The 16,433-nt window shown below is 55.3% G+C and overlaps 1 protein-coding gene across 8 annotated transcripts in view; it reads right to left on the bottom strand.

The window, feature by feature from the left end:
• The window catches only part of RALGPS1 (Ral GEF with PH domain and SH3 binding motif 1), a 262,271-nt gene that overhangs the window by 25,296 nt on the left and 220,542 nt on the right, over positions 1–16,433 (bottom strand). For 6 of the 8 annotated variants that reach the window (XM_031677558.2, XM_072960157.1, XM_031677559.2 and 3 more), the window contains 2 exons: positions 2,852–2,978; positions 1,473–1,630 (listed from right to left, as the gene is read on the bottom strand). In XM_031677558.2, coding sequence (XP_031533418.1) covers positions 1,473–1,630; positions 2,852–2,978 — 285 coding nt within the window. The remainder of the gene's footprint in view (positions 1–1,472; positions 1,631–2,851; positions 2,979–16,433) is intronic. The other 2 variants (XM_031677563.2, XM_031677564.2) reach the window with 1 other exon arrangement.

Here is a 16,433-nt window from a genome sequence, read left to right as displayed (position 1 = left end):
GGCTTTCAGCTCCAAACAGAAAAATATCAGAGTTTCCCAAGGAGAGGAGCCGAGAACCAAACCGTCTGGTGATCTCCCGCCTGGATACCGGACAGCCTTGCATCTGACTCAGTTTTCTGTCTCAGGAATAGCTAGGCCTGGGCTCAGACACAGCTCAGAAAGTTTCCTGGATGTAAAACAGTGGTTCTGCTGCCCAGCTGAATGCTCTCAGGCCGGCATTTCCCAGACTGGTTCCTCAGAACCCCATCCCGCAGGACTCTCAAAGGAAAAGGTTCCAAGCACAGAAAATGTGGGGACCTGCAGACTCTGCGGGCTTCTTGGAGACCCTTAATGCCCATCAGCACATTAAAGCCTCTGAGAAGAGATCTGGATGCCTGGTTTAACCAGCCTCTCCCCAACACATTGACCCTGAACTCTTCTGCAAGGCACAGCAGGCTACGCTGTCCTCAGCTGGTGTCAACCCTTGACTGTGTCCAAGCAGGATGACCTCTCTCCTGGTCAGAAAGTAGACATGGGTCTTGCTTGTCACAGACTTTCCAGGGAGTGGGAGACAGCTGCCCCCTGCAGAGATACTGCCTCAGAAGCTGGCTTCATTTCATGGGGACGTGAGACATGAGATCCCTGCCCGGCTTTCCTGTCCGCACCACCCACTCCTCCCCGTGCTCGTGGGCCCTCCAGCCTGCAGGCCTCACCAGATCAAACCCCCAGCCTGGAAACTGACTTGCTACCAGCCGTGGGAGTGCTCCCTGTTAAGGGAAGCAGACAGACACACAGACACACAGACTACGGAAGCACAGGCACACTGAAAGGACATGGCCAGCAGAGAGTACACTTGTCTGATGGCAGGAATGACCCGAGTGACCTGGTCAGGGGACCTGGGCACTGCAGGGGGTGGACCTGCAGGAGGAGTTCCACGCTGTCCTTAGCTCTGACTCCCCACCTCCCCATCCCAGATCAGCTCCTGTCCGTCCACTGACTTCAGCGCCACTTCTGGCTGAAGTTCAGACATGCAATTTCATCCCAGAAGATCAGTTTTTCATTCTCCCTCACTCTGGCTTCTCAGCTTGAAGACGAGTGACAAGTGAGTACCCGGGGGCCACCCAGCTGCTGTCCCCGGCAGCACTTCCTCCTCTGCCCTGCATGCTGGGGCCTGTGGCTGCCCAGGGGACAGAGCCTCGCGGGACAGCAGCCGGGCTTTGGCAGTTGCTGGCTGGTGACGACGGGTCTCAGGCACCTGCTCTTTCCACCTGCCTGCCACTCCTGGGGCCACCAGCAGGATGAGGATAAACCCAGGGACTTGGTGAAGCCCCGGAGGCCAGGAAGCAAAGGCTTCCCTGGCTCTGGCGACGCCCGCGGGGAGCCCTCTCTGCAGGGGGTGAGGGGCCACTGGACACTGCACAGTGACAGAGACAGACACAGACACACGCCGGGCGTGGCCTACCCGCTGTCGTGTGCAGGCCAGAGACGCTTACCGAGGGAGAGTCCATTGGTGACAGCAGAGGAGGAGGTGAGGGCGAGGCCCCTGCGGGGGCTGCGGGACTCTAGGACGCTGTCGTCCAGCAGGTGCCTCGCTTTCTCCGATGGGAATGTTGCACTTTTACTCTCAACTACACTCAACTGACACATCATACTGGAAAATGGAAAGGAAGAAAGAAGGCAAAGCTCCTTATCTAAGGAGTTAACAGTGGTTACACCTGCCCTGGGGTCCTGAGCAGACGGTGCAGCTGCACGAGAAAGACCTCCACCCAGAACCATGGTCCAAGTCCAGGCTCTGCTCTACCTCCCGGGGTGACCTTGGGCAAGTCACATCCTGTTTCCGAGCCTCAGTTTCTCCATCTGTCAAATGGGGACTAACAATATGTGTCCTGTCTGTCTCCCAGGATGACCAGAAGGCTCACATGAGCAGATGGTGCTTGTGAGCGATGGGGCCACACAAGGTAAGGGGCAGCATGACCCTGAGGTCAGCACGTCTGGTTCTGGAGCCACACACCTGCTCCAAATCCTTGCTCCAGCCTTACTCACCACTGCAAGGTACTTCACCTGCTGACCCTCACTGGACTCATTTTTACAACATGTAACATGCAGCACCTATCTTGGAGACCTGCAAGGGCTCAGTGAGATGATGTTTGACAGGCAGAGGATCTAGCCAGGTTAAGCCCTGAACACTTGGAACAAGTATTTTCTCCTCCAGCCGGTGAGTGACTCCAGGGCTAGCCTGGGCCAGTGGAGGCTTGAGTCTTAGCGGTGGAAGGAAGGATGGGAGATAGGAAGGAGGGAAGATGGGAAGAAGGAAGGAAGGTAGGAAGGAACAGAGGGAGGGAGCAAGGGACCCAACTGTTCAGGATCCTGTGCCCAGCACCCTGGGATCATGGGCATGGCGGCCCCCAGCCAGGCTGAGGACGTGTGTCCCCTGGCTGTCAGCCCTGCAGGGCTGGATAACTGGCTGCAGGTTAGCTGCTCTGCAGGCTTTCTGCAGCAATCAGCCAGCAGAGACCCTAAGCCCCAACATGCAGGCACCACGAGACACTCGTGCTCCCTGGATGACAGTCATGGTGTCCACTGGACTCCGGGGTTTTCCACGAGGGAGGCACTAACCGAGCTGGGGCAAACTTTCTGGAATCCCACTAGTGTTTCCGTGCCCTTCCCTGCATGCTTCCTCCATTGGCAGCTGAGCCAGTGAAACCCGTCACCATAACACAGCACAACACACCCTTCCTGAGCCCGTGCCAGCCTGAGGAGAGGGCGCCAGCCTGGGATGCTGAGAGCACCGGCCGGCAAACTCCAGTAGCCCTTTAGCCCACGCCCCACGTTCAGATCGGTTTACAGCCCGGGGGCTCGCTCAGTCACCCACTTGTTGCCCAGGCTGTGGCTCTTCCTGTGTCTCGGGACCGGGGGTGTGGGGAGGCTGCCGGCAACAGAGGCGTCAGGACAGGTGGGCCGCCGGCTGAACCTCGCAGAACTGGAGCCGGCAGAGGGGCCTGTGAACAGAGCAGAGAGACAGAGCGATGGTGAGGGCTGTGGAGGCTCAGAGGAGGGGGGCCCAGGTTTGCGGGAAGGCACCTGGCCAGCTGTCAGAGGTGGGGCAAGGTTCACACAAGCCCCGAGGCTTTCTACTCATCAGACACTGACCTCTCCCTCCCAGCTTCCAGGCTGGCACCCGGCAGTCAGGGTGTCCCACTGTGCATGGCACCCCTGCCCTGGCAGCCTGGTGGCTAATACAGAGGAGACGGCTGAGGATGGACATGGTAGGTGGACACGGGGATGGGTGGCCTGGGCTCGTTTCCCGTGGTGGGACTTATCTGAGGCCACCCAGCTGGGTGACAGAGTCAAGACTTCACAGTGAGTCCAGGTCCAGTGCCCTGACCCCTGTGCCCTTCCCTGGCCACTTTCTGTTCTCACCACACATCCAACGACAAGGGGTGTGGAGAGCTGACTAGGGAAGCAATGGATTTCTAAGTTCCAGGAAGGCAGGGGTTCAGACCCAGGCCTGTCAGTTACTGCCCTGGGTGGGTTACTTACTCCCTGAGCCTCAGTTTCCTCATCTGGAAGGTGAGAATAGTTCACTCACCTTGCAGGTGGTTGGGAGGGGTCATGAGGTAATGTACATAGAGTTTCGCAGTTAGTACTCACTCTGGTTGTATTATGATAGTATTACCATGTCCTCCTCTACCCCAGTCGTAGGGCCAATGGGAGGTCATCAGAGCCAGGGGTTTGGGGCCACACACCCCACTGAGCAGCATGTGCAGACACCGAAGCAGAATTCTTTGTGCTGGTCACACCCACAGCTATATTTTGAGAGGTGTGGTCCTGATCACTGTTGTGCTCTTTGGTTTCTATGGCTTGCAAAGGGAGGCCTTTAAGGGAGGTGACCCCCAGATGCTGGCCTAGCCTTCGTTACCTGGGCCAGACACCAGAAGCAGGGGTCAGGGCTTCCCCAGAGGGGCTCAGCCACTTCCTGCAGAGCACATCAAACATGGCAAACCAAAAGGCTGCTGCCTGGCCATGCTGGGGAACTTTCCTGGAGGGCCTGGGAGGCCTGAGGTCCACCCAGCGTATCAGATCCTCCATGACAAGATACTGCAGATCAAAAGCCCCCTGCACAACTCACAGATGCCCTCCCTTCCAAATGATGCCACCCTCTACTGCTTGTCAGGTTTGAGCTCCCTCACGTCCAGACTTGCAATCACCACATGCATCTCCATGCACACCAGCCTCCCTGCCAGGCCTGGGGAACAGAGAGCCTCCCCCATGGGCCCCTCATCCTCCAACAGCCTCAGGTTGGTGTTGTCTATACAGGCCTTCCTCTTTGGCTCCTGGTTTTGATTTGATTTTAACTCAATAGACAGATAGGCTGATGACTTATGACTTTCAAGTCTTTACTGCCACCCTCTTTTTCTGAGCCTGAGACCTACATATCCATCTGTTGCCATGATACCTCCATCTGAACTTTCCTAAGGTCACTGTTCAGTCATGGTTGAACCTGGAACCTCCTCTTGTATTTCCAGCCTTGGCTGGAGGCACTGCTGGCCACTCAGTCACCTGGCCGGGAAGGTGAGGTCATCTTGGCTACTCCCAGACTGTGACCTGCCTTTTCTCACTTGCCATACACAATCGCCAAGGCCCCTAGATTTTGTACACACTCTCCCTGCCCATCGCTCTTGTCACTGACTGGTTTGGGTCCCCACCAGTCCAATTATCTCAAATCCAACCACTATACAGATTCATACGTGTTTGATAAACAAAGAACTGGCCACGTCACTGCCTTGCTTGCAACTGTCAGTGGCATGGTGTTCAAACCCTGCCATACCTGGGCATTTCAGCTGATCTTAAAACCCTGATGGAAGAATACAGGCACAAAGTAACCAAGACAATTCTTACGAAGAATAGTACAGGACTTGACCTACTAGATATTAGAATAAAACACAAAACGACAGTAATTCAGACAGTCTGGTGTTCGGGCATGGGTAGAGAAACTGTCCAGTGAAACAGAAGAGAGAGCCTGGACTTGCTTCATGATGGTGGTGGTCATGCAAGTGGGGAGGGAGGGTCTTTTCAGTACACGGAGCTAGAACCATTGGGTTCCACATGGAAAAAGATGATATTAGAGTCCTCCTACCTCATATTATACAAATTATTAATGCCACAAATATGAAAAGCAAAAATGCAAAACTATTGGGGGAAAACAAAGAGACAATCCTTATGACCTTGGGGAAAGGAAAGAAACAAAAGGCATAAATCCTAAAGGAAGAGGGTACGGTATAGTGGTAGAATACGTGCTTAGCATGCATAAGGTCCTGGGTTCAATCCCTAGTACCTCCATAAAAAAATAATAAATAAACCTAATTTTCACTCCCCCCCAAAAAAAAAGAGTTTAAAAAATAACCCAAAAGGGAAAAAAATGAACAAATTTAATTACATTTAAAATTAAACATTTCTTCACCAAAACAAATAAACAAAAGACAGCAAAGCATCCTTAAAAGACAAGTTGTTGTCCAGTTATCTGTTACCCACAACACCAACAAAAAATTCCTGCTTAGATATAGTGAGAACTTCAAAAATCAGTAAGAGACAAGCCACAATGAGAAAATGGGAAAAGGAAACAAACAGGAAATTCACAAAAAAGGAAATGACTCTGATGACCAACATCTATAAGGAAAGATGCTTAACCTCACTGGTAATAATGGGAATGCAAATTATAGTACAAATGAGATGCATGTTCACCTCATTAGATTGTAAAACAATAATTAATCTGACAATATCGAGCATTGGCTAGGATGCGGAGGCACAGGAATGCCAGGTTGGGGCTCATGTGAGTGTAAAATATTTGGAAAGCAATTAGCAATGCTGAGTAAAGGTGAAGACCATGCCTTCATGGCATCACCATGACCCCAGGATTCCAATTCTGAATGTCTGCCCTCAGGACACACTTGCATTCATGCACAAGGAGACACTTTTACAAGGATGTTCAATGTGGAAGCAACCTACATACCCCTCAGTAGGGAAATGGACCAATGAACTGTGGTCTATTCATTCAACAAATTCTACAGAACCGGAAAAAAATGAATAAACTGGATCTATCCAGAGGAGGGGGTTGTCTAAGGTCTCAAAGCCAACCTGCATCTGGCATCTCGAGAATGCGGCTCCGACAGACCAATCCACAACAGTGAAGTCGGAGAGGCACGGCCTGGCCCTCACCAACCTGGTGAGGGGCGTGTCTCAGCTTTGTGCACGTGTGCATCTTCCTGTGAGGGGTTCCACACCTTCAGCAGCTTCTTTGAGGCTGTCATTCCCAACCAAGGATATATGTATCAGAAGCATCTGGGGAGCCTGTGAGAAACGGAGTTTCATAGGCCCATTAAGGAAGATCTGATTTTGTTGGCCTCGGGTGGGTCCAGGGCTCTGCTCTTTGGGTGATTCTGCTGTGTACCCAGCAAAGAACTTCTGCTCAAAACACTGGAATGAAGGCAAGTTTTGACCTGGGGGAAATGTCCTGTGTAGTTGCTCCAGGGAAGACAGTCAAGCACAGAAGCCATCCGGCTTTGTTTCTGTTTTGCACATATTGCTCAATAAACGAATCCATGCAGAGGGTGGAATTCGCCTTGTTTATCAGCTGCACGGACACGGGATTACAGTCTCCCTGCCTGAGTCACTCTGGCTCCTACCCTGGGTTCAGAAAGTATTTTGTAAAGGTCAAATCGCCTCACTCCTCCCTCCGTGGTCTGAACCGGTGTTGTTGTAGTAATAACAGTGGTGACACCCGAATGTCAGGTGCCTGGTGCCATGCTGTGTGCTGCGCTGCCATCCAGGAGGTGGGGGCTCTTAGGAGGCCCGTTTTGCAGGTAAGAGGGCCCGGGCTTACACATCCACCACATGCAGGACTTGGACCCAAGGGTCCACCACTATCCTGGTGGTGGCAAATGGGGGCACAGGGATGGGGAGGAGCTCTAGCAGTTCAAAGGGCAGGCACCAGTGAAACCTGAGGAAGGAGGAAAAGCAGCACGTCGGAGGTGACCTGATAGGTAGGAGGCACTTCCTGCGGGAAACACGTGACAGATAAGGTGCAACTGCTACTCTTGAAGGGAGGGTGAAGGAGACTAACATCTATTATGCACCAACTGTGTGCCAGGCTTGTATAAACGCCTCACTCTGAGTTCACTAGCTCTTGTGCCTTTGATCCTTTTATGATCGCTGTCGTGAAGGGATGCTCAGAGGCACGAGTCGTGTGGTGCAGGGGTGCTTGGTTTGTTCCTTTAACTGGCCTTGCGTACAGTGAGAGCTGGACACCCAAGGCTCTTCTGGGAACTTACCCCGCCTCTGCTCACTCCTGATCCACTCCCTTTCCCACCTGTCTCCATGTGGTTCCTGCATCCTGGCTCCGATCCCCAGTTCCGGCTCTCCCAAGCCTCACCCTTGGTCTCTTCTGCTCGGCTCCTGACTCTCCCTGTAGGCCAACTTCCAGATCCGCCCCCTCTTCCTGCTGCTTTGGACAGCCTCGGGAGGCATGCCTGGCCTCAGATGCCCCTCAGCCCCACTGAGGGAAGGGTGGGGGCACAAGCAAGAGAGGCTGTGATCTCCCTGGGCCCAGTGTCAGAGCTGATGCTGCTCTGAGTGCCCTGGGTCTCAGCCACTTTCATCCCTGCATTGTGGACCAACGGCCTGGGTTTGAGGCTAAAGCAGAAGAATTTCCATTCAGCCGGGACCTCAGAGGGGGTGGCCTCTCTGCCAGTAAGTGACACTGTGCTACTGAGAAGCCTCACGTTCCTGCCCTACCAGGCCTGGAGGGGGGGCCACCATGTGACAGTACCAGGGACACGTGTCTTCTGGGACGGTTTCTAAGCTGGGTGGCTGGCGAGTTTGTTTCTCCATGTCCTTGGGGCAGGGGTGGGGGTGGTGATAATGGGCCGGGGCCCTGGCCTGGCTTAGCAGATTGTGGCCCCCGCTGCCCGGCCCGATATGGCACGGACAGCTGGAAAAACTGACCACGCGGCTTGACTATCTCAGAGGATTGCTCTGTTTTTCCTCAGCATAATTTTTCCGTGAATAATCTTTAAGTGGCTGTTTCTTTAGCAGTTTTATTGGAACATATGAGAACTGACAGTCACTGGGGAATGAGCTATCATGTTGAAAAAAGTCTGGTTTTCATTACATTTCTCTCAAGAAACCAACATGCTGCCCAACAGACCGCTCATTGATTGGAAGAGAAAAGAGCACAGGGCTTCTAACAATGGCTCTGGAGCGGACGGGACTGAGGACGATGAATGGTGACAGCAAAGAACACAGGCTCCAGAGGCAGACAGGCTGGGCTCCACTGGGATCTGCCTCCTGCAGGCTGAGTGACCTTGGGGGAGTCACCTTGTGCCTCTGAGCCTGAATTCTACCTCTGCAAAACAGGGACAGCAGTCTGGCCTGGCAGCCTCCCCGAGGGGAGGAAACGATACAGGGGCCCTCCCTCCTTCCTGCACAAACGTTTCCTAGGCCTGCAGCAGCCTCCGGGCCAGGTGCCGGGCAGCCACACTGAGTTAGAGCTGGCGTTCTGCCTTCATGGAGTTTACAGTCAAGTGAGGACAGAGACAAGTAACCAGATAATCACACCCAGGAAGGACACAAGCTTTGACAGGAAAAAATAAACCTGGTAATAGCAATAACCTTACCAATTGGATAACTACTGTGACAACGACAAGGTAGTAATGGTAACAGCTCACGTTCATCAGGCGTCTACAAGGTACCAGATACCGTGCTAGACGTTTCGCACGTAGGACCTTACGTAAGCTCTACAGTTATGCAGCCTCACAAGCACTGCTGGCATCTTAATGTCACAACGTGGGACCTGCAATCAGAAGGGTTAAGGAGCTTGCCCAGGCAAGCTGGGGGTGAGCAGAGAGCCTTGAGTACACTGAGAACACAGGAAGGTCAGAGAGGACCTGGAGGGTCTGACCTCGCGACTGGGGCAAGAATTCCAGGAGAGGCAGCTGCACAGGCAGAAGGAGCGGCACGTGCAAAGCCCCCAAGATGACTGACACAGGACCCACTCGAGAAACCGCAGAGCCAGCCTGGCTGAAGTGCCGAGGGTGGGAGTGTGTGCGTGCGCATGCGTGCACGTGTGTAAGGGGGGCCAGGCTGGGGCTGCAGGGCTGAGTGAGGGGCTGCAGTTTAATGAGGGGAAGGCGTGGATAATTTTAGGAGAGGGGGTAATAAGCTCAGATTTGCACCCTAGAAAGCTCTTTCTGGTCAAGACCACAGGCTGGGAAGGAGAGATGTGAACCAGAGGCATCTAGGAGGTGGACAAGCTGGGAATGGCAGAGGGAGATTTGGGGTAACCCTCCGTGGAGGCTGGTGCTGTTCCCTTAGGAGGGAGCAGACTTGGGGGGTGGATGAGAAGCTCAGTTTGGGACTGATGTCTGCGGGCCACTGGGTAGATGGGTGCGGTGGTCAGGAGACAGATGCAGCTGGGGACAGGGGTGCAGGACTTGTCAGCACAGGGGTGTGGGAAGCCCCAGGAGTCGGTGAGACAAGCCAGGGCTGTGAGCTCAGTGGGGAGAGGGAAGGCCCAGGACAGAAGGCAGGAAATCAGTGTTTGTAGGGTGAGAAGAAGAGACAGGCTAAGAGGAAACTTATGTATAACCATGGTCAACAGAACTAATATTTGAGAAAATGATCATTTTAGATTCATGAGGAAGGTGACCTCATGATTCATTTGTAACTCTAAAGCAAGGCGGCTCGGAAGCGATGCACTATTCCCCTGACCTCAGCAGCCCCTGTTCTCAGCTGCCTTGCCCTCCTCTCAGAGGCAGCCTTGTGCAGGTAGCAGACATCTCTGGGACTGGAAGACAGCAGCGGCCCTTTCCTCTGGTCCAGGTCTCTGGAGCGAGCAAACTGCAGGGGCTGAGCCTGCGGCCTTGGTGCCTGGATGCTGCCAGGAGCCAAAGTCCTCTCTGCCCACCCACATGGGCCACAGCCGGCAAGCCTGAAACGCCCCAGAAATGACCTTCTGTTCATCCTGTATATTTCCCCTGGGAGAAGAGACAAATGGGAGGAAAAAACTGCAGGTCTTCACCCATCCTTGGGGGTTAAAGTAGACAACAGCAAGGGCTTTCATGGAGATTCAGGGCCCCGCCCTCCAAAGATTCATGGCCCTGAATTCTCACAAAGAGGGTGACCACCCCATCCTCCTGGTCACGTGCAGATGCCCTCACAGTACCCATCCATATAAAGCTAAGGAATTTTGTGTGATTTCCTCCTGGCTGTCCATCTCCCCGACGGACACCAGCTCTAGGGGGCAGGGGCTGTGTCCCCAGTGCCCAGAGCAGGGCTGGGTGAGCAGTCGGAGGCCCGGCTGACTGTGCGGAGAGGAGCCGGCTCTACAAAGGAGGACACAAGGCTGGATGGGGAGCCGCAATCCCATGGGTTTCCGGCAGCATCCAAGGGGCCCTGCCCTGGGTCAGCACTGCCCAATTTAAGCAGCCTGGCAGCCCTGCTGCCGCTCACGGGGGTATATTCCAAGTCTCGCACATTGGAAATTAATGGGAGGCAGCTGTGTCGGAGGGAAACGACTCAATCTGGAGTCACAAGACTTGCGTTCCAGTCCCGCCTCTGCCTGGGGCCGAGCTGGGAGCCAGTGGTCCAGTCTCCTCGGCCTCTGAGCCTCCGCTTCCTCACTGGAGAAAAGGATGACAACTACCATCTGGAGCTGCCGAGAGCACCGCCCCGAGTGTCTGGTGCACACGGTCTGCTTCACCAGACTCCAAGGGGCTTCTGTGTGTCTCCATTTCTTTCCTGCACCAGCTGAGAGCCCTGTTCCCAGACCGGGGCCCTCTCTGGGTCTGCCAGAGCCCTGCGGCACTCCGGGCCCTGAGGGCCCCTCTGTACAGAAAATCTGTTTGTGTTGAAAGCCTTCTCTGGCCAGGTTTCACAGTGGAGCCTGGGAGCCGGTGGTTCCTACGTTCACACGCACTCTGTTTCTCACACGTGCAGCTCTCACGGGTCCTTACTGTGAGCCAGCCTCCACCTCACACATTACTCAGTTTGCCCCCGTTCACTTCTTTCTGAAAAACGGGATCCAATCACCCTTCAAGTGTGGTGAGGTCCAGATACTTTCTCCCCGGAGGCAGAAAAGCCAGATTCCCAGGCCGCAGCGGGCAGCAGTTTGAGTCTTGGCTTCTCCGCCTAATCTTGACATAACAGGTGACCGAGATGGAGACTCCATGGACAAAGCAGATGTGAAATTCCAGAATAAACCGGGCCCCTCCCTGCTCTGAAAATATAAAAGACAGGGTCCCCGCCCCGACCTGCCCCTCACCTGCGGGGAGCTCGCTTCTCTGCAACCACAGAAGGGGGTCTCCAGGCCACCTGAGGACTTGCTGTATGCCCCCAGCAGCTGGAGACCCAGGGGACTCCCACTGCCTCACTCAGGCCTGGAGCTAATACAGCTGCAGCCAGTGGACAGTGGTGGCCACCCTGGGGTTGGCTGCACTCGCAGGTCCATCAGGACAGGACAGGTGTGGCCTCCCATGGACCAAGGTGGCCCCTGTGAGGAGAGCTGGCATGAAGCTGAGGGCTGGAGGGGACCCAAGCAGCGAGAAGCTGGCGGTGGGCATGGATGAGGGGCTGTGCAGTAGCCATGGAAATAAATCTGCATCCGCCCAACGAGAAATCCCTGCTCTCCTGCCTCAGCTGGGGGCCCCTCGTAGGGGTGAGGGAAGGAGAGTTAATGCCCAATCAAGGCTGGGGTTCTGCTCTTACATGGAACCAGCCTTCTAAGGACCATGCTGGGACAGCATGTGACTCAGAGTGTCTGTAGGAAGGTCATGGATGCACCAAGGTTGCCACCCGAGGCAGGGGCTTCTTGCACTGCATGGATGATGGGGACAGAGCCCAGCGCGCTCTGGGGCCCTCACAGGCATCCTGCTTCTTCCACGTGTTGGATACAGAAGACCACCAGTCCAGACCCTGGGCTCAGCAATTGGCTTTGCCCCTTCCTCCATGTCCCCCAGCACCTCCAGTTACAGAATGGGGATGAGATCACCCCCCACCTCACATGGGAAGGGCTCAGAACAGTGCCTGGCAGAGGATATACACTCAGTATGTGTTAGCTGCCATTACTATTATTATTATTGCTATTATTAACTTTGCACCTCTTTCCCTACCATGAACCAGTTGATGTGGTGGTTTTAATGCATGTCTACAAGTTCTCTGACACTCCTGTGGAGGGGTCGGGTCTACCTCCCCTCTCCTTGGAACTGGGCCGGCCTTTGTGACTGTTCTGACCTACAGGGTGTGGTAAAAGCGAGGCTATGTGACTTTGGAGGTGGGCCACACAGATGCCGCGATGCTCTTGGACACCCGCTCTGGGGGAGCAACGCCACGCAAAAGTTTGATGACCCTGAGGCTGCCATGCAGTGGGGAAGCCCCAGCCACACAGGAGGCCACATGTACGTTCATCTTCTGTCCCAGCTAACAGCCAGCATCAAGCACGTCCAGATGATTCCGGCATCAAGTCCCTCTTTGCCTTCACGTTCTCCCAGCCAAGGCCCCAGATACTGTGGAGCAGAGACAAGCTGCCCCAGCTGTGCCCTGCCCAAATCCCTGACCCACAAAACTGACACGTATCAAAAAAGGTCACTTTATGCCATGAGGTTCTGGGGTGGCTAGTTACGTGACCGTAGTACCAGGCATGGCTGGTGACTGGTGAGTTGGAGCCGAGGTGAGGGCCCTCTGACCCCCCGTCTAGTGCTCTGTTGGCTGCATCCACTGTCCCTCCATCCGGACAGCCTCAGCCCTGTGAAGTAAGCCCACGTGAGGTATTTATTCTTATTCCCATTTCACCAACGAGAAAACTGAGGCCCAGAGGAATCCGTTGTCCAAGGTCCCCAGCTTGAAAGTGCTGGAGCCAGGCCCGGAACTCAGGTCTGCCTGACTCCAAAGCAGGGCTTTTCCCCACTGGGCAGTCAAAGAAGGAAGGCAGGAAGGTGTGTCGGAGAGCAGTCCTGAAGGTATGGGCTGAGATTTTCCATGGACTGGCTCCACTGCCAAGGAATCTTCAGAGAAAACCTCTCAGTTGGTTCAGCCACGTGGAGGCGGAGCTAACAAGATCTGGAAATGTCTTCACCGGTTCCAAGGCACACACAAACATCGCTTGCCTTCTCTTGGGGTCAACGTTCTTTATGATTTCTGCTCTCCAGGAAAATGTGAGTTCATTTGTATAAACTAAACATTACATACGTGGGGGAAAACCGAAAACGTGGCATTCCTGGCCCTTTTTCTCCCCAGACAAGAAACTGAGAAGGTTTCTCCACGTCCTTTCTCACAGTCTATCTGTTGGTGGAGCTGCCAGCATGGCCACTTCCCAGGGGTGGAGAGTGGGATGCGGGGGCATCACAGAGATGAAGGGCACAGCCTCAGCTCAGGGACCACTTCGAAACTAACCTAGGCCCCGGGGTCCCAAGACCAGGGCTGCTTCCAACGCTGGAGCCAGCAACTCCCGTGCTGGGCTCGGTGGGCTAAGGGGGAAGCTGGCACAGCAGTAGAGAGGGGTCTGGGTGCTCACGCTGGCCTCTAGGGGCTCCTGTGTGCCCTGCTTGCCCCTCACGCCTTCCGCTGCCTGCCTCCCCCACTAAAGCATGAAGCCCAAGAGGGCAGATCTTTGCCTGGTTCCACCCGGTGCCTGGCTCGCAGTCGGCCCTGGCACGTGATGTCTTGAGTGAACAAATGAATCTTGGGGCCTTTCCTCGGCAGGTGTGGGGGTGCCCTGTGGCTGGAAAGGGCCCAGGGCTGTAGCTCCAGCCCCCTCCAGAGGAGCCGAGGGAGGCCGCGTTCCTCCCATTCCTGGGACTGCAAGAGGCACATTCCTGTCCCCGGGCCTGGTCGGGCTCCTGCCACGCAGCCCAGTCTAATTGCCAGACGGGGAAGGCCTCCCTGGAGCTGCCCCTCTGGTCTCGCCCTCCATGGGACCCCAAGCCTGTCCCCTCCGTCATCTGGAGGCCAAGGGTGGGAAGCCGGGACCCCTAAGTACGTCTGAAGCCTTCCAGACACTCCTGGGCCCTCTGGTGATCAATGAAAACTTAACATCCTGCTTCCAGGGCTGGAGCCAGGGATTTGGAGAGTCGGTGGCAGCCACTCCCGTGAGCGGGGACTGCTGCACTGTGTGAAAAGTGCCGGCGTCAGCACTTCCTGGGGAGGGAGTGCGGAGTCAGCAGTCAGCCGGCCGCGCCGGAGCTGCCTCCGGGAACCAGGTGCCCACAGGGCCCAGCGAGGAGCCCAGAGGCCGGGGCTGAAGGGCGAGGGCAGGCGACTATCCCTACTGCCCCGCAAGCCAGGCTCCGGGAACTCCAGGCTGGCTCCTCACCTCAGGGGCCTTTTGGGTGGGTGGGGAAGGCAGACGCGGTGCAAAGGAGCACAGAACTGTCTAGTTTCCACAGGGGAGGTGCTGTGGAGGAGCACGGAGAGCTGCAGAGGGTACAACACACGGTGACGAACTGGAAGAGGCCAGGGAGTGCGTGATCGAGGCTTTGCAACCCATACACAGGGCCTCTGACCCAACCTCTACTCTGCCACCCTGGTGTGCAGGCAGCCAGTACACCAACAGCCCTGCTCCAGTGCAAGAACTGGGTGGACTGGACTAGGGCCTCCGTGCGCCGCCCCCATCCGCTCCGTGTGTGTAACTGGGGGCCTGACCTGCCTGGAGCGGGTGGGAGTGGGCTGGAGGAAAGGCCTCCCTGAGGCAGTGACGTTTTGCTAAAACCTGAAGGAGGATTCAGTGCTGGGGCAGAATCATAATATTGTCAATCATAACGTTGTCCTAATAAAGTTACCCTTGGACAGTGTGTTCTGTTCGGCACTGGATAAGTGTTTTACACACGTGATCTCAATGAAGTGCCACACAACCCTGTGAGGGAGGTATTAATACGTCCACTTTATAGGTGGAGAAACTGAGGTTTGGCAGATATGTGTGTGTTCCATCCAACCCTTCAGACGCTTTCTTTGCCCTGCTTGGTGCCTTGGGAGGCTGACCCCTTGAGAGCGCCCCTTGGCTCACTCACTCCAGGCTTCTGATGGGGTTTGGCCCATGGGAGGCTCAGGCAGCAGACGCAGGGGGAGCGCAGAGGAGAGAGAGGTCAAGGCATTTCTTCCCCCTCCGCCCTCTGGCTTCACCTCCACTACCACAGCTATCGGCAAGCTGACCATCCTCCAGGATTCAGCAGTTGTCAGAGCTGCAGCACGATTTCTCCCCATGCCCTTCAGCCTAGAAGTGCTGGGCGCCTCACTGCCCTTTGTGTGAAGTGTTTAGTCCTATTTCCAATTCCCCTTCATTAAGTCTCTTCATGTGAGTCATCAGGGGGCAATCCTGTTTCCTGCCAGGATTCTGACTGATACTAGAGGTTAGTTAACCTGCTGGGTTCTGGTTTCACGTGGCTAATGAACAACAGATCCAGGTGGAGGTGATGGTGGACACGATGGAAGGAGAGTCTGGCTGAATCTGGAGGTTGGACCAGGGCCTGGGTCCCAGCTCCCATTCCTGGTTTCCACCACAGGCTGGGGTCAAAAGTGAGTGCGGCTGCTCCTTCCCTGCCCCTGGGCTCAGCGAGTGGCCTGGGTCTGGAGGCCCCCAGTGAACAGTGTCAGTTTTCTGAGCAATGGGAGCTGGTGGCGCTTGGTGCAGACCTGGGCTGGGGCAGGAAGGCACTGGCCCATGAACCCTCTGGCACTATCTGGAGGGTGGAAACCAAGTGTGGCCGCTGGGACTTGCTGGCACCTGGGGAAGGCTGGAGATGCGGTCAACCTGTTAAGCTGTATTAACCAGACAGGACACAGAGGCCTGTTATTCAGACTCATGTGGAGGAGACTCAGGAGGGGAGAACACTTGGTGTCAGAGCTCAATCTCTGCTCCAGAATTCTGGCATGCTCTCCTGAAGAAATTATCTTGAGTGGTTGGTGTTTCCTATTGTTCCTTCTGTGGCCTTAAACAATCACTTTAGAATCCTGCTGCTACCTCCCACGTCCCTCTGATGGGGTCCCTGCCTCCGTCCACCCAGAGGCCAGGTGTAGCTGACTGAGCATCAGGAGGGAACAGGTGACTGAGCGAGGGAAGGTGTTCTAGAATAGGGGCAGCGCTGAGAAGGCAGAGGCCACACCAGCGCCAGGAGCTCCTCCTGGTCACCTCTGCTGGTGGGCCACCTGCCACGTGTGGAAGGCAGTGGAGTTGGGAGGAGACTGCAGAAGGTATTTTCAGATGCAGCTCGTGGAGCCCTCTGAAAAATCAAGCTTAGACCAGGACTGTCTCTTGAGGTGTGGACAGCAGCACTTCCCAAGGCTGTGTGGAGCCACCAGTATCTCCATCTACTAAGTTACCATGGGACCCCGGGAGGCTGGGGGCAGGGTCCAGCCTGCACAATGGAGCCAGGAGAGGCTGGAAAAGGTAAGGAGCCTGGAGGAAACTC

The sequence above is a fragment of the Vicugna pacos genome, chromosome 4 (genome assembly GCF_048564905.1).
Source record: "Vicugna pacos chromosome 4, VicPac4, whole genome shotgun sequence".
Classification (NCBI taxonomy): Eukaryota; Metazoa; Chordata; class Mammalia; order Artiodactyla; family Camelidae; genus Vicugna; species Vicugna pacos.
This window is presented reverse-complemented; position numbering and strand designations above follow the sequence as displayed.